The sequence below is a fragment of the Nomascus leucogenys genome, chromosome 22a (genome assembly GCF_006542625.1).
Source record: "Nomascus leucogenys isolate Asia chromosome 22a, Asia_NLE_v1, whole genome shotgun sequence".
Lineage (NCBI taxonomy): Eukaryota > Metazoa > Chordata > Mammalia > Primates > Hylobatidae > Nomascus > Nomascus leucogenys.
The window spans coordinates 12,743,986-12,769,487 of NC_044402.1; the positions used below are offsets into that span (position 1 = coordinate 12,743,986).

The 25,502-nt window shown below is 54.0% G+C and overlaps 1 protein-coding gene across 2 annotated transcripts in view; it reads left to right on the plus strand.

The window, feature by feature from the left end:
• The window catches only part of ITPK1 (inositol-tetrakisphosphate 1-kinase), a 182,485-nt gene that overhangs the window by 97,903 nt on the left and 59,080 nt on the right, over positions 1–25,502 (plus strand). For both annotated transcript variants that reach the window (XM_030802367.1, XM_030802366.1), the window contains exon 4: positions 3,000–3,125. In XM_030802367.1, the coding sequence (XP_030658227.1) occupies positions 3,000–3,125 (126 nt within the window). The remainder of the gene's footprint in view (positions 1–2,999; positions 3,126–25,502) is intronic.

Genomic DNA, 25,502 nt, shown 5'->3' on the forward strand with positions numbered 1-25,502 from the left:
GCACAATGTCCTTTCCTCTGTGGCCTCCCCAGTCTCAGGAGCTGGGCCCTATCTCCTGTGGGGGCCGCACCCAAGGGCCCATCTCTTTTCTAGCTAGTGGAGGGAGACCGCAGCCTGTTTGCAGTGTATTCAGGGGACAGACCCCTTCAGGGCGGTTGTGGCATGTCAGGCACCTGAGGAAGAGCCACTAGAGCTGCCAGCAGCCCTGCTGGTAACCAGCACAGATGCCACAGCAAGAGGCGGCCGCACCCAAGAGCGGCCCAGGCCTGATGTGTGTCCCAAGCTGCTGTTCTCACAAAAGGGTTTTACTGGCATGAAAATGCTTGGAAAATACACAAAGGAGGGTGGCCTGTTTCCAGAGCTCAGCTGTTTACCTTCAGTGGAGCGCTGGGGATGCGGAGAGCTTATTTTCCTAACAGCTGCAGTTGTCAGGTCTACGGGCCTCAGGCTGATGCCAGGTGAGGACACCAGGGGTGTCCCCTCTGCTCACCTCCTTCCCCAGCGCCAAGGGAACCCCACAGTTTCTCCCAGGCAGGGAAACCTGGAGGGCTGTCTGGAGGTGTGGATGCTGGTGGGCATGGGGGTTCTGTGGGCCCGGATGCGTCGTTCCTGTGGCCCGGCTCCCCCTGCGCTCGTAGCTGCCTTGGCCTCTCGTTTGTGGTGCCTGTCCCACTGAAGCCACAGGCTGTAGTGGAAACGGGTTGGTGTTTGGCTCTGTCTGAGAGCCTAGTGTTCTCTGCCCATGGCCTCTCTACCTTCCTTCAGAGTCTGCTTTTTCTGGGAAGAGGCGTTGGGTGGAGTGTAATTTGGAATCTGTGAAGAGAGCCAGCAAAGCTCTTGCAGTTTCTTGTTTCTATCAAAGGGGAAATGAGGCCCCAGGGGATGGCGAGCCCAGGTCAGCGGGCTGCTTGGAGGCTGACACATGGGCATTGCTGCACAGCCTCTATCCTGGCCGCTCCACCCGCGTGGCCTTGCTTGGTCATTTTCCTTCCTAGGCCGTGGGTGTCCTGGTCTTTGCGTAAGGGAGCGTCTTCCCCGGACCCTGGGCTTGCCGTGAGGATGAGCTGGCTCCGAGTCTCAGGAGATACTCGGAAGTGTCTTTCCCTTCCCCTTCTTCACCCAAGAGCCCCAGAGATGGGCAGCTTCTCAGCTGGCCTGGTTTTGGTTTTATTTTGTGTTGTTTTGTACACAGGCCTGTCACCATGGGGAGGGAACAGCATTCCTTAGTAGTTTCTTATTGTGAGGTCTAAAGGATTTTTTTTTTCTATGTAGGGGAAATCCCTTAATATCTTTCCTGGCAAACAGTAAGAAAGAGGAGTTAAAGACACCAGCAGACAAGAGCTGCTGCGTACCGGGGGTACAACGGAGAAGAGTTTAGTAAGGGACCATCACAGGGTTTTGGCCTGCCTGAGAGCCAGCACGGGACAAAGTTCCCCGGTGCTAACAAGCCCTGGGAGCCGTCACCACCCCTAGGCCTGAGGGGACTAGGGGACCAAAAATGTACCTGGAGCCATAGGGAAGGCAGTAGGGTTGAGAGAGGGGCTGCCCTGCTCCATGGGGGCTGTGACTGCTGCCAGAAATATGGCAGGGGTGGGGGTTTGAGGATGCTGCAAATACATCCCCTCCCTCTCTCCTTCTTGCCCATCTTCTGCTGTGCCTCCAGTTGGCCCAACTTGGCCAGAGAACAATGCAGCCAGGTGATTGTGGCCTTACAGGACAGCTGCCTAGGGCACAGAGCAGGCGTGGGGAGCAGGGTTGCGGGGTCAGGCAGCGGGGAATGGAGTGAGAAGCGCAGCCTTAGATCTGAGTTTGTGTCCCCGCTTCACTGCCTTCCTGCTGTGAGACCCTAGGCAGGTTTTAAGTCTCCGTCCTCCACTTTCCTCATTTGTAAAATCACTTCTCATAGTGGTTGTTAAAAACAATGAAAGAAATGCATGCAAGCTTTGAGCATGGTGCCCACTGCCAGTGACCATTTATAGTTGTCATTATGATGTCTTTAGTAACATTTTTAAAACGGTCAGCCTTGAATCCTGGAGGGAAACCCACTTGGGGGTGGGGATGAGAGCAGGGGTGGGGCTTGTGGCCTTCTCTGGCCTCTGCTAAGGCCAAATTGGGGGTCAGCCAGGTGCCGGGCTGGCGCCGCTGCCTCCGAGGCACTGGCCTTGCAGGTGGTGGTGGCTGCGTGCCGGGAGGGAGACATGTGGCGGGTCAGGAAGCGGGTGTCAGGCTGCCCTGGCTTTTGGCAGGTGCTCATTCTTGGGGTCAGGTGACGCTGACTGTCTGTTGGCCAGAGGCTCTGGCTCCCTTGGAGCCTGATCTTCCCAACCTTAGGCACTTGCAAAAATAAACACCTTCCCTGGCATAGCAGGGGAGCAGTATGGAACAGATTGCAGGCAGCCCTGCGCGTGTTCACTTTTCCCGATGAGCCCAGATTTCAGTGTGAAGTGCAAGTGGCTGGTCGCTGAAAACAGCAACTTCTAGATTCCTGAGGACCACAGCTTTGCTAAGACTTTTTATAGGTTAGCAGAAGCAGTATCCACTTAGATCTAAGTTCTGATCTGGCTGTGTGATGTTAGTCATTTACGTAACCCCTTGGAACCGTAGTTTTCCTAGGTGGTTGGGCAGATGGGATGTGTTCAGAAAAGCCTTTCTCTGCAAAGCCATTTCTCAGCATCACTTGCCTGGTCTGTTGACACTATCGCCTTGATTCCTCTTATGTGTCTTCCACGTCTTGGGTAGCATGGGGCTTGGGGAACAGAAGTTACAAACGTGGGGTGTGCCCTTGAGGAGTTAGCAGGAGAGAAGAGTTGTGGGGTCTTGGAGGGTTTGTCCTGCTTGTCCTGTATTTTCCATGTTAGCCCTCCTCCTGCCCCATCTCCAGAGTGCTACAGGGAGGCTCGAGGGTCCTCTAGTGATATGCCCCGGGGTGGACAAGAGGATGGGGGCAGTGGACTCAGGTGCTGAAGTTGTTGCTTTTGTCTGTGTTCCCTGCCTCGCAGCTGAACCTTAGCCGGCCGATCGAGGAGCAGGGCCCCCTGGACGTCATCATCCACAAGCTGACCGACGTCATCCTTGAAGCTGACCAGAATGATAGCCAGTCCCTGGAGCTGGTGCACAGGTTCCAGGTGAGTAAGGACCATGCAGCCCTTGGTTGTGGCATTTTCAGGAGGAGGAGGGGAGGCCCTGGAATGGCTGTGTGTGTGTTTAGAGCGGTAGCAGCTCTCTGGAGGTATAGTCTGGAGAAATGGCTCTGCCACTGGCAAGACATGGGCTCGTGGGCAGGTATTTCTGTGTGGCCTCAGTTTCCTCGGGTGTAGCATGGGGACTGAACCAGGGCATGGTCGGGCCGTCTCCACCCCCTGGCTATGTAGACACGGTTTACTGATGAGGCATCGCTGAGTTCCAGTGTGGCCTCCACATCCTCAGCACAGGCACGCGCAGCCCTTTCCCCTGGCTCAGGTAGGCACAAGGAATGGAACCCTTTTGCTGCACTTGGTAAAGGGGACCCCTGAGGGCCTTTGAACTGAGTCCTGCCTTGGTGGAGAACCCTGCCTCTGCCCATTACTTTGACCTGGGTACTCACCTTTGAGCACGGCCTGAGGTATCTTGCTGAGTCCCTTGGCTGCTTCCCACTCCCCACACCACTTCCCCAGCGGCCTCCCAGGTCCTGGTCGCACAGTGAACTGCCCACCGCCTTGGGGTTCTCATGCTGGCTACTGACTTGTCCTGTGTTCTTTGTGTTGTGGACAAGAATGTGATTCTGTCCTCTAGAAAGCGGCTCAGAGGTCATGAAAAACAAAGTTGTGTTGTCAGTGAAAATGCAGTCAAGATGGTAGCTGTTTTCAGGCGTGCCTGGTGGGATGGGGATGCCTGAGTTGGGGTTTCTAGCGTGTGACAGGTGCAGATTTGGTGCCCTGCTTTTCTTCATCAGGACAAAGGGAATCTCACCCGCCTCCTAGTCACCCGGTGCTGCCTTCCTGCCGACACTGCTCTCTCCCCGCGTGTTTGCGATCAGCCGCCTTGGCCCCCCTTGCTTCGCTGGGGCTCTCACCCCATTCCTTGGCCAGCTCCCTGCTGCACATTCCTGCTTCCCACCAGGAAGTGGCCCCGGACACAGATGCAGCCTGCTCCTGGCCTCCTCTGCTTGGGGGCAGGGCATGTCCCACGTCGTGCCCTCCAGGGCGTCTGCCCCGCCAGTGGCCCCAAGTCCATTCCACTTACTGAACACTGTCTCCTTCATCGGACTGGAGACTGTGGGAAAAACATGGTCGGGCTCCTCTGTGACCTCGTGGAGCCTCAGTTTCCTTATTTGTAAAATGGGTGCTAGGAATAAGAAAAGCTCAGACCACGTTGGGAGGAGCGTGCTGGGGTTCGAGGGGAATAAGACAGAGGAGATGTGCCCTGGTGATGTGCTGCTTCCTGAGCCCCTGCCCTGTGCCAGGGCTGGGCTGATCAGCACTCACCCATGTGCTACATTTGATCCCTACAGCCCTCAGTGCAGACTCACCAGCCTTGTTGATAAGCAGGAAGTAGAGGCGTGGAAGCATGTGCAGCTTGTCCACAGGGACCCAGCAGAGCCAGGGGTCAGTCTTGACTTTCTCAGGTGAGCCACTGCTCGTCCTGAGGGCTTGCTCTTCTGTTCCTCTCTGCCTCCAGCCTACACAACTGTCCTGGGGTGTGTTCCCAGCTGATCCCAAGTCATACAGCGACTTTCCTCTCCCCTGAGCCATTTGCTCCTGGCTCACCCCCGGAGTCTCCTTCGGAAGGCCCCCGAGTGCCCAGTTCATGTGCCTGTGGTGCCCTTGGGGCTCATTCTCTGGAGGAGCACAGCCATGCCTGGGCTGCCACGCAGACCTTTGGGGCAGGGATGGCGCATCTCTTGCTGAGTCCATCTCGGGGACGATGGCCTTCCAGACGCCTGATTACTGTTACCTCAGAAAGCACTGCAGAGAAGTTACCGCATACCAGGCCCTGCTCGAAAGCGCTTCATGGCAGTTGACCCACTTGCTCCCATGAGCTGTAAGGTTCGATGATTCCCCTCCTGTGGATGAGGAAGCAGGTGCAGGACAACTAGAAAGTGGTCCAGGTGGGATTTGAGCCTGCGCTAGCTTGCTCTCCTCACCTGCTGTGTGGCCTCTCCAGAGATGGATGAGGTGGAGGACATGGGAGTCAAACTCTCTTCAAGGCAGATCCTTGCTCCAAAACTTAGGAGCCGCATGCCTCCCCACAGCCTCAGTTCCTTCCTCCTTGGGTGGGCAGGTTGCTGGGAGGAGTAAACGCCTGTGGGTGTAAAGTGCCCATTGTAGCTGAGTGCCACTTCATCACACCCACACGGTTGCTCTTCCTAGAGAGGGGGCCACAGCTCCCGGCTAGCCTGGGCCTAGAGTTCTGGAACATCTGCTCCCAAGCTCTTATCCCTCTTGCCCACTCCCCAAACACACACACAGCCCACAGCCCAGGCGGGTGATGTCCCAACAGTGAATGAGAGTGCCCGCCGTGTTCCTTTTCTGGGCAGAAAAGAATATTAACAGGGAGCATGTGTGGAGGGCAGCGTAGGGCCTTGCGGCTTAAGGCTGTCAGGCAGCCACAGGTGCGTTTCCCAGGCAGTGTCTTGTCTGGGTCTTGGGGGATGGTTGCCGTGACCTCACCATAACCTCCCAGCACCGGTATTTCTGGGATAAATTTTCATCACCATCTGTGCTTCAGTAAGAGGCCGGATATCTGATAAGGTGAGAAGTTTCCTCTTTTGTGAGGAGAACAATCCTTTGGGGAAAAGGGTGCGGGGCTGCGCTTTCCAGAGGCCCCAGGAGAGAGGAGGCAGGCGGGGTTGGCACAGAGAATGACTGAGAGGCACTGGGATGGGGGCTGGGGAAGAGGCTTCCTTCTACCACCGGTCACCAGGCTGTCAGCGTTGATCGTCCCCCTCCCTCTGCCATAAGATGCAAGTTCAGAGCCAGACCACATAGACCCAGGGAGGCGGACCCTTGACCTCAGTCGTGCCCTTTGTTTTCAGATTTTTGTTTTAAATTTTATTCTCCAGACATTAACAAGGAGGCATGAGTGTGGTTTGAGGACTGGGAGGGATAGGGATGCTATAGGCAGAGGCAGGGGAAGCAGCACCCAGAGCTGGGGTCCTCCCATTTTGCTGTGAGCAGGGAAACTGAGGCAAGATGCTTTGCCCAGCAGGGGCTCAGCTTGAAGGGCCTTCTCCACAGGCCATACTCAGGTTCTGGGAGGGAGGAGCAAGTGGTCTGGGGCTGTGTGGGTGGAGAAAAATGAATTTCTGAGATGTTCCTCAGGGCCCCAGAGCACTGCACTGAGCTGCCTCTGTGAAAGCTCTGGTCCCCAGGGAGGGAAGAAATTCCCAGAGCCAGGAGGCTGTGCCTGCTTCTGGCTGCTCTGGTGGGCAGGTGGAGGGTGTGGGCCAGAGGCTTACTGCAGAACATTAAAGCTGCTTGTCACAGAACCTTCATCACTGCCCCAGGGTTTTGGATTTTTTTTGTTTTTGTTTGTTTGTTTTTTGTGTGTTTTTGATTGGCTTCTAAATGGCTTGGCTTGGAGACTCAATTGGGATGATTCAGTTGTTTTTCTGCTCCAAGGTTCATGTGGAGCCAGCAGCCTGGTGCCCCCGAGGCTCTGCCTGAGGTTTGGTTTTCAGTGCGCAGACCCAGGCAGGGGCCCCCAGGGCCTGCCCACGTGGGCACGTGGGGCCTGCGTGCCGAGAGGGTCCCTGCCCCAGGCTTGGGGACACTAGGGGCTTCCTGGCCTGGTGAGTGGCTTTCCTGGGGGGGCAACATGAGCCTTCTCCTCGCTGTGGCACCCAGAGCCACCTGACAGGTGTGGGCACGGGGTGGGAGGGGAGGGGGCCACCCTCCTCTTCTGCTGCCCCTTCTAGCCCTGGAATTGCCCCTGAAGGGGTGCTGTGATTGTGATCCATGGGCCATGTGGGGCTGCCTCAGGGGACCTTCCTGGGGTTCTCCCTGAATAAGCTTAGAACTAAGAAGGAGGTTTCAGTCTCAACTGCTGCCTTTTGCCTGTCTTTTATCAGCTGGAAGGACGGTAATTGTCCCTCAGATGTTCCCTGAATTCCCGGTCTGCACACAGACTGCAAGGAGAGTGTCCTCTGCGGCAGCACTGCTGAGTGCCCCGCCCACGAGCTCCTGGCCAGGAGGGGAGGCCAGCGGGCAGACCCAGAACTGACCTCACTGCCCCTAAAGTGATGAGTTAGGAAAAACACAGGTCTGATCACAGCACGGCTTGGCTTGAAACATCCCATGCTTTCTTATTGCTGTGACACTGAAGGCCATGATTGCCAGCTTGACCCATGGGGCCTCGGTGATCTGCCCCATCCGCTCCTTCCCTGGCCCCCTCAGCAGCTGCTCAGGCTCTGATGCGTGTCCACCTCAGCGCCTTTGCACAAGCTGTTCTGTCAGCTCAGTGCCCCTTCCCGAGAAACGTCCTCCCTCGTGAGCTGACTAATGACACATCTCTTGTCCCAGGCCCTGCCAACTTTGCACTTTTCCTTCATGCCCTTCAGAAGTTCGTAATTCTTTATCAGTGGCTATTGTCTGTCCCTTCACTGGGGCAGGGATTGTGTCTGCTCCCAGCAGCTGGTGTTTCCATTGCCACCTGCAGTGCCTAAGTGTTTGGGTGGCGGCACATGCCCAGTGCTGGTCATGTGCTGGGGCGGCCTTTCATGGGGTGCCCTGATGGCCTTGCAGAGGGAGGACGTGGCTCTGCTGGGCTGCTTGGAGCAGGGAGGGAGGAGGCCAGGAGGGTTAATGAGGCAGATGGTGCTGCCTGATGGGCATGTGCGGCGATGTCTCCAGGTGTCAGCGAGGTTGGAGAGGGAGCAGCAAGGCTGGAGCTTCAGGGCTTTTTCATGCCAGGCTGTGCAGCTTGGACTCTATCCTGCAGGGAGGGTGGGTCGGGGATGGCGGTGATATGATCAGATATAATTGGCAAGAGAGAGGCCCTGCTTCGAAGGGGAGATTGCCAGTGCAAGATGAACTCTGAGCAGCTGAGGACACTGTTTACTCCTTTGAGCCTGGGTGCTTCCAAGGTGAAGAAGGAGCTCATGGCCCCAGGCTCAGTGTTGTGCCCATCCTTAGCCCCAGGTGCCCCTGCATGTGGTCCTGAGCGTCCCCTCCCTCCGCTGCCATGAAGGCCGGCCTCTGAGCAGCTTGAGCCTTGCCCAGCCTACACAGGACAAAGTTGCACTCACCTCCAGGCTCCTGTCAGTGTGTAATGATCTAAAGTGGATCTGGTAAGGAAGCTCCTGCCCCAAAGGATGCCGGAAGAGAATGCACACTTGGCCACACTGGTTCTTCTCATGTTGTCCCTGGAAGGAAACCATGTTTAGCCTTCAATAGTGCCTCCGCGACCCCACCACCCTCCTGAGGGGACAGGAAGTGAGTGGCGCTGGGAGCTGGTGGGAGGGGGTGACGTTTGGGGCCCTCCCTGCTAGTCCGCCAAGCGAGGCCAGGCTTCGCCGCAGGGATAGACAGCTCCCCTCACCCAGTGCAGGCTTAGCTTGGCTTGCACCACGTGGTCACGGAGGGTTAGCTACAGCTTTGCAGCCTGAAATGACAGCTGTCACAGCAGAGGGATGAGAAGGCAGTGAGGCTTATGCTGGCTCTCAGTGTCTGCCCTGTGGTGACACGGACTCATCCATCTCACTGGACCTCCCTACAGGCAAGGGAACCCAATACGGCATAGTTCCTTTTTCTTCTTAAAAACAATTAAAATACCTTGTAGGGTTATTGTTAGCATTAAACTAATTAAAACCTGTGATTCCCGTAGTGCCTGGCATGGTGTGAGTGCTGCACGTGTGTGTAAGGGTCAGCCACGCTTACTGTGAGTGCCTGGGGTGTGATGATGCGTGCGAGCCGCTCAGTACAGGCCTGGCGCCTAGTGAACCATCAGTCACCGTGACTTATGTCAATATTATTATTACAGTGACAGTAGGACTACTCTGTCAGCCTTATCTGTGGCCCCGGCTGACTTGAGAGCTCTCAGTCCTAATTGGAGTCAGTGAGGCAGTGATTATGAAAGTGTCCCCAAACGAGAGATGCATTCTGTGCTAGGGGAGCAGAAATGCCTAAAAGGCAGGGCCAGGTGGGGGTCAGAGGGACTCAAGTGCTGTTCCTGGCCCTACCCTTCACCTGCTGGCCCACCTGGGCCTCGGTCCCCTTGCCTACCGCACAGGGAAGGTGCAGGATGGCACAGAAGACCTTCAGAGCTGTTGCGTCCACCTCCAAAGGACTACCCAAGGCCGAGGCTCACGTTTGCCCCAAATGTGATTTCACAACTGCATTGAATCAAACCCTGTCGGCCCCTGATGTTTATTGAGCAGTCGCCAGCACAAGGATGCAGAGGAAGTAGAAGAAACAAAAGTTTTTGTTGTTCTAGGTGTTCGAATCCAACTTGGAAGATAACATCTAAGCTGATCAGAGGATAAATAACACCGTAGAATCTAAGTGGGCTTGTGTCGGCTTTGCCTTTGTGCCTGCTGACCGGTGGGGTCAGAATAAGAACCATGGGCCCCGGGAAGGGGTTTGTGTTGTCACCAGGGAGCCATGGGAGGGCTCCCTATTCGCCAAGCATGAACCACGTGTCCCATTCTGCCATGGGCCGTTCTCATCTCTTATGTCTTTGGTCCTCATCTCAGTCCCTGAGATAATGGAATTATTTCCCCATTTTTCAGGGGGAGACAACTTCGGCCCAGGGAAGTTAAGTCACTTGCCCAGGGTCAGGTAGAAAGTGGCAAGGTCAGGATCATAGCTCGGAGGGGCTTTGGTGACAACTGATGGCGCTGTGGGTGGTGTGAGGGTTGGTGATTTCAGGGCCACCTTGGCAGCAGGTCATCATCTGGGATTGCCTCTGACACAGCTGGTGCCATGTGATGATGAGACTGCTGGCCAGCAAATGCCACGGGAGGCAGAGTTGGACGCATCTGGTGGCCCTGGTCCCAGAGAAACAGATTATGTCCTGTTCTGGGGTGGCTGTGAGGTCAGCCTCTCGATGACTGCTGCCCTGGGTCATAGGCGACTCCTCCCGTGGTGGAGACAGCCACACAATCTGTCCATTGTGCACCAATGCCAGGCCAGGAATCGCCCTTTCTGCTTCGGGGAGGGTGGGACCATTCTGTGCCGTTAGCCCATTGCAGTTACTTCCCCTTGTGGAAAGCAAGCCTGGTCCCCAGGAAGACATGTGGCCCTCTTACCAACCAGGAACAGAGCTAGACTTTGTGTAGCCTAGTTGGGACAGGGGCAGGAGAGGGCACTGCAAAGCCTGCGCTCTGAGCCAGCATGTAGCCTGCAGCCCCTCTGCTTGTGTGTGGACGGTCAGGGTTTTTCAGCTCAGGGTCTGGGGGCATGTTGAGTTTTAGAAATATCATTGTTTATCAATAATAGATTTTCCCCAAAGTTTTAGAAAGAACTTTTATGCACACTATTTCTGGGTTTCTTAACCTCAACATGATTGACATCTTGGGCTGGATAATTCTGCGCTGCTAGGGGCTATCCCAGGCAATACAGGGTGCTTAGTTGCCTTCCCGGCTGCTCATTACCAGATGCCAACAGCACTCCCCACCCTGCCCCTCATGACAACCAAAAATGTCTCCAGATGTTCCCTGGTGGAGGGAGCCCATGCCACCCCTGGTTGAGCATCACTGCGTTTTGTAAGAGATGGGTCCAGCAGCTCTGAGAGCTCAGGTGGGCCAGTCAAGTTGTTTCTGATTTTTGTGTGGACACTGAGGCCCCATTGAGTACAGTTTCTGGGTTTTAGTGTTTGGAATCACACACCAAGAGGACTAACATCTTGTCACTTCTTTTCTTCAGTAATATTAGTACCTGCGGCAGAAAGGACACCCTGTTTTCTGTTTCCTCCTGGTTTGTGTGGGTGGCATGACTTCCCAACGTGTTTCTGTGCTGCCTGTGCAGGCTGTGTGCCCGTGATAAAGCCTACTGTGTCTGCCTTTGTCTTCATGTAATAAATCCCATTGCCACCTCACCAGCCAAGAGCACAGCCGGCCGGGTAAACCACGCGCTGGGCCTCTGCTGACCTCGGCCCTCTGGGATGGACAGAGTGAGGCATGAGGAAATCCTCTGAGCCCCTGTCTGTAGGTCCCTGCCCCAGGCCTCCCACGCCTCCTGGCAGCCAGCCCTGGATCTGACCCTGGCCCCTACCCGTTTGTCTCTCCACTGATCTGTGAGATCATTCATCAATAACTATTATGTTCATTCAGCAAGTCTTAGTTGAGAACTTACGGTCTGCCAGAGTTCCTAAAAGACATTACAGATACAACAATGAATAAGGCCTGGTGGATGCAGCCCCTGCCCTGCTGGAGCTGTATCCGAGTGTGAGTGCATCGGATGATGGCAACAAAACATAGGTAAATAGAGGACAAGGTAACACAGCCCCAGTGACGGCGAGTACTAGGAAGAAACACACCGAGGCCTGGGAGAACAGGGGGGTCGTTACTGATCCTCTGAAGAGTTGACACTGAGCTGAGGCCTAAAGGGAAGAACAGTCAGGAGGGGAGCAGGCAAGGGGGCAGCACCCGGCCAGGCCCTTCAGTGAGACAGGACGGAGGCGCATGGACCCGGAGTAGCTGGGTGCAGCTGGAGCACGGTGGCTAGGGCTGTCTGAAGTGGGCTGGCAGGAGCCAGGCTGAGCCTGGGCCTGGTGGCCTCCTGGGAGTGCTGGGTAGCTCTTTGAGGACACAAAATATCGTGCCAGCTCCCTTCTTTGATGGCCCCAAGTTGAGCCACAGACAATGTGCCATTTTCTAGTCCCCAAGCTCTCTGAGGAGGAAGGGGCCCTGCCCATTGCAGCAGTCAGAGGTCAGGGAGGAGCTCCCGGGGCGGCAGGACGACTCCCACTTCTGAGCATGCCCGCAGCCACTGAAGAGGATGGCTGACGTGGAACAGAGGCCAGTGTCATCCACGGGGTAGATGTCGTAGCCAGGTCACCCCTGGCAGCAGGAGCTGTCTCTCTTATTGTGCACCTAGAGCCTGTACCAGAAACTGGAAGACTCGGGTGGCTGGATGCAGAGGTGAGGAGCCGAGGGGTCCTCTGGCCTCAGTGACCCAGTTGGCCTAGGTCAGCAGCACCACCGCAAACTGTGCGCTGATTCTGGATGACTGTTCTCTCCCTGCAGACACTAGTTTGTAAGCCCTGCTTGCTGTGAGTCACGTTTGCAAACCCAGCAATGCATCACATGGACAAGGCAGGGGAGTCCATGGGCTGCCAGGAGGCATTGGCTTATTCTGGGAACTGCAAGTCAGACTCAGCTGGGCAACTGTGGGCCAGGGTGGGGTGGGTGGGGCTCCAGCAGTCATGTCACCTTTGGCCTTGATGTAGGGAAGCTACTCTCCTGTGTATTATTGTACACAGGGGAAGGGCAGCTGCACAGGCCCACCTGAGCAGGTGCGTGGGAATGCGGGTAGGGGTTCAGACAGGTGCTTAGGGGGCGCGGGGCTGCTGCTGAGGTGAGTGGAAGCCAGCTCCTTGTGACCTTGGGCAGGCAGGCCCTTTCTTGTCCTCCTCTTGTTCAGCTGGTAGCTGTGACAGTGGGCCAGATGACTGACCCCTTCCAGCTCCGTCTGCGTGGAAATCCCAGCTGTCCCTTCATCCTGCGGGATCCTTCCCTGGTCGCCTAGAGGACCTGACTAGTGCGATGGTGCTGTGACAGAGCATGTGACATTTGTCAGGGGAATAGCTCTGGCTGGGCACCTTGCCTGCCTCCCGCTGACAGAAGGTGGAGAAAGCTCATAAAAGTTTGGTGTGAAATCTGGGGACAGAGGGGAGGTATTGTTTTCAGTGGCGGGCCTGGAAAAAGGGGGAGTTTGCTGTCTCCAAATAATAGTGTTCTGTTTCCTTCCAGCCCTCTCCTCTGTAGCGGTCAGGGTTATTTTTTGGCCTGAACACCATTGTTTTGCATGGGTCTTTCTGCTGGCTCTTGAACAACAGTTTCTCCCCCAGAGAGCCTGTGGTTTCTCCCAGCCATGGCTCACACCACATGCCAGGCGGCTAAGTGAGGAGCATGACACTGTAATGCCTCAGTAGCCCCCGTGGGAGGATGACCTGAAGTGACCACTGTGGGTGGCACCCACGTTCAGGATGGGGGTGCCTGTGACCTGCAGGCCACAGGAAATACAGTGGGGTCTGCATGCAGAATCACATTCCAGGTGCCCCGTTTGTCTGCGTGCTCGGGCCCCTGCCCTGCTCCGCCCCACACAGCCCCTTTTAATGCCTTCCCCCAATCTGGAATGGAGAATCATGTACAGTTCATTCACTCTGGAGGCTGGAGCCTGGTTGCTTTGAATCCCTTATTCTATATTCATTCTGTTCACCGGGGGGGGATGGGTCGTTGTTGGCGTCTGCTCCAGGGAAGCTTCCCCAGCCCTTCCCAGGGCTCCAGCGTTTCCCCCACCCCTTGTTGGGCCTGGGACACCGAGTTTGGCCAGCTTGCACATGGACTGTGAGTCTGATGGATCCTAAGTGTGGCTTGCCCTGTGCACCACTGCTGGGCTCTCAGCAGTCCTGAACGAGCTGGCACGTGCATTTGGAACAAGTTTGTGAACAGAGTCCCTCTGCTGCCCAGCCAGCCGCTTCCCGTCTTGGGGGGCAGCCATCAGTTCCAGTGGCCTGGAGCCTTTCCAGGGGGTTCTGTGGGACTGAACACAGACAGTCTTCCTCACTACACAGCCCCTGTGCAATGGGGCTGTACGGTATGCCCTGGAAGTGATCTCACCTTAGTCTTTTGCAGGCAGCCTCATTCTAATGGCTGCATGTTAAATGGCCTCCCTGTCCTTTACCAAGCCAGCTCTCTACTGATGTATACTTAGGTCATTTCTGATCATGTTTTAGAAACATGCTGTAGTGAATAGCCTAGTACATGTATTTTTGGGTACACAGGTGAGGAATTCTGTAGGATAAACACCTAGGAATCGGGATGCTGAGTTTGCACATTCTGAATTTTGGCTGTTGTCTGGTTTCTCTCTGCAGAAGCAGTGCCAGTTACACTGCCACCAACCAAGGACTGGTCCCTTTCCACCACCTTAGGAAGCGTCTCTAATCAGTTTACCTTAGCATGGAGTCACAAAATGTTAGAGGGTGCCAGGATCCTGGCAGTCTCCTCCTCTTGCCTGTTGGTTTTGCTGCTGGGAGCTCCAGGCCCTGGGAAGGATGGTGTCATGCTGCCTCACTTGGTTTGCCCGGACCCTGAATCTGGGCCATCTTGCCCCTGTCTGGTGCTGTGTTCTCATGCCTCACTTTTCTCTTCCGCACTCCGTGTCTGACCACCCCAGCCTGAGCTCATGGGTTTAAATATTGGCTCGCAGGAGCTAATAGGCCTAGAGGCCGATTGCATCAGAGTTTTCTTTTTGCCAGCTCTACCAAATCACAGAGATCACTGTATAAAAGATGAAGGCAGCCCATCAGTTCTTCCTGAACAGTGAGGTCCAGCACACATACCCCTAAGGCCAGCACCACATCTGACACACCACCAAGACCGCATCCATCCCCAGCTCCATCCTGTGGCCTTGCAGGCTGCTGGACTGGTCACTCCATAACCCATAGCTGTCCTTGTCACTTCCCAGCTCAGGACCCTGTTGCTTTAGGGTCAAGTCCAAACTCCTCAGGTGGTCCGTCTCCTGCTCTCTACCTTGTCCTCACTTTTCATGTTGAGACTGCCGTCCGCCCCAGCCCCGCCAGGCCCCCAGCAGGCCCGTGAATGTGCTGGGCTCCCTTACCCCAGACTTCGGCTTTTGCTGTCCCCTCTGCTTGGAGTGTCCTTTCTCCCCTGGCCCATGCCTGTGACCCTTTGTGGTTGACATCACCAACCTCAGCAGGCTCCTCCCCAGCCCCCAACCCTGTGCCCCCTGCACCCACAGTTCCCTGCTCCTTTATTGCTGGTCAGCCCCACGCCTCTCCTTTGTTCAGCCACACGGCCGCCACTTAGGAGCCTCTGGGAGGGTGGGGAGAATGTGGCTGCTCTATAGCTGAATAGGTGACATCCATCACCACACACGCGCGCACACACACACATGCTCTCACACTCATTCTTACACACGCACTCACAAGCTCTCACACGTGCTTCTCAGAGGCTGCCACTCTTTCTGCTCTTGTACTGTCTGGAGGCCTCAGGCTGAGTGCTCAGACATGGGAGATTTCTCTGGAATACAAATGAGGGTTGCTTAAGACCCAAGTGTCTGCTGATGGGGGAGCTCAACTCTCCCAAGGAGCCAGTTTAGAAAAGTTAGGAAAGAAGGAGTGAGGAAATGCCCTCAACACACTAGGACGGAGTCCAGGCAAAACAGAGACCGCAGGGAACCGCAGCCTTAGAGGACAGCTTTGCTTGGGCTGGTGGTCGGTGCCTGTTGCCAACGCACAGCTGTCCACTGCCCATCAGGGTGTGCCTCCTGCTGGCCTCCCTCCCTCACCTGTGGTGGGCATGGATCTCACTGGCTTGCAGGCGACTGGGATGCATGCAGTGACCGTGCCGTGGGTGTGCTCTGAGGACAGCAGGCCCTGACTCCTGTGTTTGAATGTCTCTTGGCTCCGTTCAGGGGCCTAACAGCTCTGTTTTTGGTTTGTTCATCACATCACAAAATCAAATAATCTAGAACTTAAGAGGCAGAACGGATGTTATAAATGAGTTATTCTAGCCCACACATCTTACAGATGGGAAACTGAGATACAAATAACTTAAGTGACTTTCAGAAACACACGTAAAGGGAATGGCAGTTCTAGGACTTGTAACCCAAGTTTCTTGACTCCGTGTTTGTTTCAACTTGCACAGTGCCCCAGGACCCATGCATTGGGGTTAAGTTAGCCAGGTGTAGCTGGGCTGCAAAAGATTGTCTGACAGTGATGGGCAGGCAGAAGCCTTGGCTGACTGTCAGGGACTGTTACATAGGTTGCACGCTGCCCAGCCCAGTGGTAGGCTTTGTGAATGACACCTTGGGTAGCTAGGCTTGGTGGTCCTGTCCCAGCATACAGTGGATGCTGCTGCAACCTTCTTTTGGCTCTTGAGAGCCCACCTCCAAGGTTTACCTGCATGCATCTCCAACTCCAACCCTATGCCAGCCTGGCCGCCTGGCACATTCTGTTGCACCCAGGCCTAGTGTCAATTTCCCAGGACTGTCTGTGGCATGTGGTTTTCTGTAAGCTGTAATCAACAGGCAGGTATTCTGGGAGGTGCCAGGAAGGCTTTGCCTAGGGGATGTTCGGCTGGCCTTGGTTGATGACAAGTTAATCAACAGGGGTTGGTTTCACGGTTGCAGTGGTCTGCCAAGAGAGTTCATTACTTGTCCTTCCCAGAAAGCATTGCCTGGCCTGGCCCCACCCCCATCCCCATGTGACCTGACCTCCCAGGGAGAGGCTTTGCTTTCTGCTGAACCACACTTTCTGCCTTCGAAAGTACAACTGCTCTTGACACTGTTGTGTCTGTTAGTCCTCCCCCTGCAGGGGCCACTCCTTCATTCACAGCTTCCCTGGGAGCCCTCTTGTGCATAAGCGCAGTGCTGGCCCTGACACGCTCTTCCGCCTGCGCCACGCGGACCCTCCTCACAGAGGCCCTGTGGACTGTGGCTTCAGTTATGTCGTGTATTTACTGTCCTAAGGGGTGTGTGTCTTCCATTTGCTTTCATCTGTCTTGCTCCAGGGCTGGGAAGAGATGCAGAGCCTCTGGTCCAGCTGTGGCTTTGAGAGAACAAAGAACCAGTGAGGACCATGGGTTGGGAGGAACAGTGGAAATGGAGCTGCAGTCTCAGCTCTGCTACTCTCCCTTGCGACCCTGGCCTCGCTACCACTTCCTTTCCCCTTTCCGAAAAGATGGGGGCTGGACGAAGGGTCCATCTGGGTTTTGCTAGTTCTGACCATCTGTGCCTTTCCCTCTGGGAAAGGAAATTGCAAACTGGATCTAGTATTTTTTTTCTTGGATGCTTTACCTCGTGCTGACCCCAAATGGAACACACCCGGCCTCCCTGGACTGCCAGGCTGGTGGCCTCGCCTTTGGGTAATGAACATGAGAAAAGCTTCCCTTTTTCTTGAAATGCCGCAGAGCAACCCTGGCCCTAGTTAGAGCTGAGATGCTTTTCATTTCACCATGCCTTCCATGCCTTGGGTCTTTGACTGGAGGGCTCTGGAGCCAGAGGCCCTGGGTTCAGACCCCATCTTGGCCAACGCTGGCAGGGAGAGCCCTGGCCACGTACTAGGTGCTTTGAGCCCTACTTTGTTTTCTTTTTTATTTTTATTTTATTTTGAGACAGGGTCTCACTGTAATGCCCCGGCTGAGTGCAATGTCGTGATTACGGCTCACTGGAGCCCCGACCTTCCCGGCTCAAGTGATTCTCCCACCTCAGCCTCCTGAGTAGGTGCACACCACCATGCCTGGCTAATTTTTAATTTTTTGTAGAGACAGGGTCTCGCTATGTTGCCCAGGCTGGTCTTGAACTCTCAGACTCAAGCAGTCCACTTGCCTTGGCCTCACAGAATGCTGGAATTACAGGCGTGAGCCACCACACCTGGCCAGGCCTAGTTTCTTTGTGAAATGGGGCTGCTAATGGGATCTACATAGGGTTGTTTTAAGGGGGAAATGTGTCCATTCCTGCAAGGTGTATAGGTCTGTGACCTGTGCGTGGTGAGCATGTTTATAACTCACCCTGGAATCTTGGCAGGACCTCGTCAAGATGCCAAGGCTTCAGGAACCAGAGACTTCCAGAGTTTCACCCGGCGCTGGGTGCGGAGGAGCTGGTGGAAAGGCCAGGCCTTGTGGCCCTCAGCTGGGCTTGGCTGTGCTCTCAGGAGGAGCCAGGGGAGTGAAATTGTGCTGAGTGAGCCCAGGGTCGCTTCCTTTCCCATGAAAGCCCCTGTGAGTACTTTTAACAGCCATAAGGAAGTAATTTCAGTTCTTCTGTCAAGGGTAGAATCACTGGTGTTAATGGGGTAGCCTAGTGTTAACTGGACACACAGGCCCTGATGCAGTGGATCCTAGAGTCGGCTGGGAAGTTTCCTCTGGGCATGGTACGCTGGATTCGCCTTGGTGCCGCCACCTATCTCCTTCTGGAGCCAGGTGGTGGTCAGGATTCTTGAATCCTGTTGGGTTCAGTACAGGAGGCTGTCGTCATCCCCAGCCGATGCTGCTGTGGCCATGGGGGAGGTGACGGAATTGAGCCCCCTCTGATGCTTGATCTATTTCACATGGAAAGCTGGAGTACCAAGAAGCAAACTCCAGGCAGGCCCACACTGGCTTTCAGGCCTGTGCTTGCCAGTTTTTTTTTTTTGTTTTTTTTTTTTCCTGAGACAGATTCTTGCTCTGTCACCCAGGCTGGAGTGCAGTGGCACGATCTCAGCTCATGCAACCTCTGCCTCCCGGGTACAAGTGATTCTCCTGTCTCAGCCTCTTGAGTAGGTGGGATTACAGGCGCCCACCACCATGCCTGGCTAATTTTTGTATTTTTAGTAGAGACGGGGTTTTACCATGTTGGCCAGGCTGGTCTCTAACTGGCTGGTTTTGAACTCCTGACCTTGTGATACTCCCGCTTCAGCCTCCCAAAGTGGTGGGATTACAGGCGTGAGCCACTGTGCCCAGCCCTTTTTTTTTTTTTTTTTTTTTTTTTGTTGGAGTCTCACTTTATCGTTCAGGCTGGAGTGGAGTGGTGCAATCTCGGCTCACTGCAACCTCTGCCTCCCATGTTCAAGCAATTCTCCTGCCTCAGCCTCCTGAGTAGCTGGGATTACAGGCGTGCACCACCACGCCCGACAATTTTTGTATTTTTGTGGGGGGTTTTGCTATGTTGACCAAGCAGGTTTCAAACTCCTGACCGCAGGTGATCCACCTGCCTCAGCCTTCCAAAGTGTTGGGATTACAGGCACGAGACACCGCGTGTCAGGTTCACTAGTGTTTAGCTTTCGGGTGCTCCCTAGCCTTTCTGGGGATTCACAGCAGTTCAGTCACAGAGCCTGTGTTTCTTTTTTTTTCTTTTGAGACAGAGTCTTGCTCTGTCGCTCAGGCTGGAGTGCAGTGGCACAATCTTGGCTCACTGCAAGCTCCGCCTCCTGGGTTCACGCCATTCTCCTGCCTCAGCCTCCCGAGTAGCTGGGACTACAGGCGCCCGCCACTATGCCCGGCTAATTTTTTGTATTTTTAGTAAAGACCGGGTTTCACTGTGTTAGCCAGGATGGTCTCAATCTCCTGACCTTGTGATCCGCCTGCCTCTGCCTCCCAAAGTGCTGGGATTTACAGGCGTGAGCCACCGCGCCCGGCCCGAGCCTGTTTCTGTAGGTGACCAGGTGCACTGTAGTGGCCTGGGGTTTGACACTGGAATGGCTGATTTTGAATCCTGGCAAAGCCCCCCAGCTGGTTGTGTTTGACCTTGAGCCAGTCACATTGCCTTTCAGTAACTTGGTTTCTTTATTTATAAAATGGGAATAAAAACAGAGGCATTTGCTCTACAAACCATGGGGCTGCTCTGAGAATCAAATGCAGTATTTTGTGTCACTGCCCTTGTTGAACCAGAAAAGTGCTACACTTGTATACTATGGTGGATCATTATGACTATGATTTAAAACATCCATGCCTGAGGAGCCAAATCTTGGGGTCTTTTATATTTTCATTTCAATTTATACACCCAAGAGAAGTGAAAACGTATGTTTACACAAAAATTTATACACGTATATGTTCACAGCGGCATTGTTCCTAACAGCCAAAAAATGGAAACAACCCAAATTCCATCCAATGACGAATGGATAAACAAAATACGCTATACCATACCGTGAAGTACTATTTGGTCTTAAAGAAGAATGAAGCACTGCTGCATGCTATGACATGGATGCATTTTAAACCACGATGTGAGCAAAAGGAGCCAGTCATGAAGGACGACACATCACATGGCTTTGCTTGAAGGAAATGCCCAGAATAGGCAGATCTACCCAGACAGAAAGTAGATGTGTGGTTGCCAGAGGCTAGACTTGGGGCTGAGAGTGAAAGGGAATGGGATTTCCTTCTGATGGGATGAAAATGTTCTAAAATTGAGCTGATCGTTGCACAACCCTGTTAATATTCCAACAGCCCTTGCTTTGGGGTAAATTGTGTAGTATGTGAATGATACCTCAATCAGGCTGTTTTTAATAAAAATCCTATGAGGTAAGAACAAGTACAATCTGCGTTTACAGGTGAGGCCCAGGCTCACAATGAGGAAGGCCCAGTTAACTGGGCCTGGCGGCCTCCAGCTTCCTGGCATGCAGCCCCTTCATGCCATCAGCCCTCACTCTACAGAGAAGGGAGCTGAGGCCCAGCAAGGAGGAAGGGTTTCCAGGCTCTGTGTGGGGTCTTTTCCTCCCTTCCAGCCTCCCCGCCCACTGGAGGAGAGATTTCCTAAGCAGCGTGTGGAGCAGGACCTTCCCAGCCCTGCCATAGTACCCGCTCGGCGCTCAGGCCATGCAGCCCAGTGGGCAGAATTTCAGCCCCTGGGTCCTGAGTGAAGGAAGGAGCAAGCTGTTAGGATGGGCAGGGCCGGAGCCCGGGACTTCATCTCTGACCAAAACCTCTCAGAGCCTCAGGGTCCTGAGAAAAATGGGGAAAAGCCCTGCCACCCTCACTGTGCTGTGGGGACCCACAAATACGGGAAGGTGCTGCGAGACCTGCCAGGACTTGCCTTGCGCACAGCCATCCCTGCTGGCTTAGGGGTCAGTCCGGGCCCCTGGGCCTCTGCCAGGCGGGTCACGCACAGGCTCTCCTCAGAGCACAGGCCTAGGGCAGATGGGGGCTGGAACTCACAGAGGTTTCCAGTTTCCATGATGTCCACTTCATCTGTTTCTTTTTCTGTCTTGTGCTTTTGGGGTCACATTTAAGAAACGGTTGTTTAATCCAAGGTCATGAAGATTTATGACCGTGTTTTCTTCTAAAAGTTTTATAGTTTGGGCTTTTACCCAATAGCATTTTTATATTGAAAGAAGCAGTGTTTGAAAACCCTTTTGTCCAGCAATATGCATATAGCAAGTCCCAGGTAAGTGGCCACTGCCTTTATTTTTAAATGATTACTGATTATGATCATTATTATTATTATTATCCTTACTATAATTAATCTCTCGTTGTCTTTCCCATCTGGGTAGCTGGCTCTTATTTCTTCTTGAAAGATAGTGTTGGTGTTTGAATCCGTTTCTGGCACACCTAGGGGTGCAGGGTTGAAGGGGAAGATCTGGTTACCTGCCTCCCATTTCCCCCCAAACTTTGTGTTATGGGACATTGAAAACATTTGAGAAGAGAGAATGCCACAACGTGCTCCCAGGTACCACCTCCCAGCCTCATGCATCAGCAGCTGCAGCCACTCTCATTTCATCCGTCCCTCACCTACTTCTGTCCCTGCCCCCGACCCGGATTGTTTTGAAACACATCCCAGATTCCTATTTAATCTGTAAGTCCTTTTTGAGTTGCATCTCGGAAAAATGAATCCCCTGGAAGGTCACTGCCTGGAGCCTGGGCTGCCGGTGGGGTTGGGAGGTTGTGTTGCACCCCAGGCATCAGCAGGAGGGTGGGCATGGGCCAGAACCACAGCCCCCTTCCATAGGCACAGCTGGCTTCTCTGGGGTCGGCTGCACAGGGCAAGGCAGGGTGAGCCCAGAGACCTTGCATCAGGTTTGGCCCTAGGAGCCCAGGTGTTGCAGGGTAATGAGAATCCTTTCATTTTTGTGTCTACAAACTCCTTTCACATCCATGATCTCCGTGATGCCCACAGCAGCTGCCTCGGGTAGGCTTTATTCAGAATGGACCTTACCCAGGGCGAGTCTCAGAGGGTTAACTCCAGACACAGAATCAACGTCAGAGGCAGAATCTGAACTCAGGACTCTGATAGCATTTTCCATTAGAAGGAGCAAATCCCTGTGTCTCACTCCCTGCCCATTTCCTGCCTGTGAGGTTCGAGGAGGAAAGAGTATCTCTGACGTTCATCTCATTCTGCTCAGATTCTCAGTGGTAGCTTAGCAAAGGGCCAGTTGCCTCTGTTGGCATCATTCCATGGGCTTGGGGCCTCTGAAAACCCTGAGAGAGCTTGTGCTGTAGGCGGGCACCGTGACACTCTGCCCCAGGTGTGTTCCAGCCCTCACTCATCCTGGCAGGGGCTGAATGTTTCTGCCTAGAACCAGGCTGCCCTTGTTAGCTCCAGGATCCCACTCTTGGTGTCCTTTAGCTGGCAGGCCCTGTGAGGGAACATGTGCTTACCATTTGCCATGGAGATGGCGGTGCCTTTCTTCTTCTGAGTGGTGATAAAATGGTACGGGGTGCTCACCCGCCCAGCAGATTGGTAATTCTAAGAGACTTGTGAAAAATGCACGAGGCCCTCCGTATAATAGATAAGCTGGAAAGCTTGGCACAAAGTCCGCTTGTGGATAGTGAGGTGACTGGAAAAATTCTTTGCCCTCTCTGTTCCCATCCCAGAAGAGATCGTGTTTAGGAAGAATTCTTCTGTTAATGCTGATGCTTTCATCCCCACTCAAAAGCTTGTTGGTGCCTGCTTCTCAGATGTTTTCCCCTTTGGTTTCATGTAGCCTCTTTCCCTCATGAGTTTGGCTTAACTTCATGTCTTAATGAATCTGAGTTCTCTCTTTAAAGGTCACTGTCCTAACGCATAAACATGGAATCAGAATCGCCCTCATTTATTCAGAGCTGAGCGGAGACTCTTCTTGGGACTTCGAGGGGAGAAAGGAGCATGTCTGTGTTCTAAGCGGCCTCAGTTGCTGAGGGAGAATTGGGTCATCCCATCCACATGCTCGGCTGTTGGCCCCCTTTTGGAAGGAAGGCAGCGAATGCGTGGGTGGCCCTCCTGTTACCTGGAATGCCTCTAGCTGGTGGTCCATCCCGTTCTAGAACAGCTCCCCTGTGAAGCCTTCAAGTTTACCTTTACAAATACACTCTTCATTTTCTCAGTCTGTTTACACCCTTGGAACTAGAGGCCATCTTTACAGAGACCTTAAGGGCATCTGCAGTACTCTTCATGTCACAGATGAGGAGACTGAGACCCTGAGAAACCAAGTGACTTGCCCAAAGGTGACTGTGAGAGGTGATGACACCAAGCACCTGGGTTTCTTGACTCTTGGTCACATAGCCTTCCCACTACACCAGGCTGCTTCCTGGTGTGTTTAGGGGAGGGGAGTGAGGACAGCCAAGTGCCTTTAACTCATAACCGAGGACATGAACTTGCTGGCTAGGACTATAGATCTGGCGGGGTAAAGCAGAGAAGGCTTTTGATCATCCGAGTATCTGCTGTACCCCACATAATGCCCTGAGCACTGTCAGTGATGTGAAGTCTTTTGAGTGGATGACCTTTTTTTTTTTCTATTTAAGTTCTAGGGTACATGTGCACAACGTGCAGGTTTGTTACATATGTATACATGTGTCATGTTGGTGTGCTGCACCCGTTAACTCGTCATTTACATTAGGTATATCTCCTAATGCTATCCCTCCCCCCTCCCCCCACCCCACGACAGGCCCCGGTGTGTGATGTTCCCCACCCTGTGTCCAAGTGTTCTCATTGTTCAATTCCCACCTATGAGTGAGAACATGCGGTGTTCGGTTTTCTGTCGTTGCGATAGTTTGCTCAGAATGATGGTTTCTAGCTGAGTGGATGACCTTTTAATGTTGATATTTATTTTTCTTTCTTTATTTTTTTTGGAGACAGGGTCTCAGTCTATTGCCGAGGCTGGAGTGCAGTGGCACTATTGTGCATTGCTGCAGCCTCAATCTCCTGGGCCTGAGTGATCCTCCCACCTCAGCCTCCCAAGTAGCTGGGACTAGGGGCTTGTGCCACTGCACCCAGCTATTAATGTTGGGCTGTGAATATGATTTCATCCACATGTGTGAGTCTCGGCGGGGAGGGCCTCATGAATGACCTGCTCTCGTGGAAGCGTGAACTGCATTTAAAAGAACAAGCTCTGATGACGGAATGGTGCCGAGAGGGGTAGTTGCCCATGGAGATCCCCCAAATGAGATGAGGGATCAGGTGCAGGCGCTTGGGTGAGGCTGAGACTGTCAGGAGAGAGGCACTGGGCATGGCCGCTTGGCCCCAGGGCAGCTCTAGATAAAACCTTCCTTAAGGAGACTCCTCGGCTAGTCCCCACGCTCCGTGTGGGTGGCAGACGTGGGCTCTCCCGCATCAGTGCCTGCTTCACTGTCTACAGGCAGTAGGTTGGTGGCCAAATGGCTTGCTGACGGCTGGAGGGTTCTGCCCCGCATCTAGGTCCTCGCACTTGTGTGCAGGGAGAGGATGGCTAAGGGGTAAGGAGAGTCGCAGGCGTGAGGACTGGAATGCGAGGCCTCCCCTAGGTTATGCCGGCCACCACTGAGGCCAGAGGAAGTCTTTAAACATTCAGACAGAAAGACAGAAAGGAGCTCAGGGCCAGATACTCTGCCGCGAAATCCAAGGAGAGACCGATTTCAGAGCAGAAGTGGGAATATGAGTCTCTGGTTTTTGTGTTAAAAGTGGCTTTTGGCTTAACAAGTGGTCACTAGGACCAAAATAAGTTCACTGAAGAAAAATAATTCCAAATGGTCTTTCTTTCTGTCCATAAGGTTCACCAGGAAGGCAGCACTGGGATATGTTTCCCCGGGCTATGCAGGCCTCACTGACAGGCTGTGGAGTGGGTGAGCGGAGGGCAGGGGGGCTGGCTGGGCGGAGGAATCACGCTGGCATGTCTGTTTCCTCCGGCTGTCATAACCAAGTATCACAAACGGGGAGGCTTTTAATGCTACAGAAATCTCCCAGCCCTGGGGGCCAACAGCTCCAGTCAGGGCGTCAGCAGTGGCTCCCTCCAGAGGCCCTGAGGATGAAGCTTCCCTGCCCCTTTCCCGGCTCCCGGTGGTGGTGGGCACCTTCCGCCCTCCTTGGCTTGTAGGCACATCACTGCAGCTGTCTGTCTCCACACGGCCTCCTCCCTGCGTCTGTGTTCAGATTTCTCTCCTAAGAAATCCAGCCAGGGGATTCGGGCCCACTCATATGGTGTGGTCCATCCATATGGAGTCCTAACTCCATTCCATCCACAAAGACCCTGTTTCCTTATAAATAAGGCCACGTTCACAAGTGCTGAAGGGTTAGGACTTGAGCGTGTATTTAGAGGACAAATTCAACCTGCAGCAGCTGGTTGGGGCCTTCTTGAGGCCAGCTTTTTCCCCGAGACCCCCCTCTCATCACACCAGCATTCCAGTTTTGTCCTTAGAATCATGGGGGTTGAGAGCAAGGGTGGGCTCCTTTGCTATGTCAGCTCGGGTTGGTCTGGCCCACCAGGGTGGCGTGGGGTTCTGCCCGTTATTTTGTTGAGTTCTGTTGTGGACAGCAGTGTCTTCCCCCTATGTAAGTTAGGGTTATTCCCCTAAGAAGATAGTAAGTTTCTTAGAGACTGGTTTTTGTCACGGTTTCTTTTGCATTTCCTTCGTGCCTACCCCAAAGCTAGTAGGTACGGAAGTGAGGTACTTGAGGAGTGTTGGGTGGCTGGTGCCCACC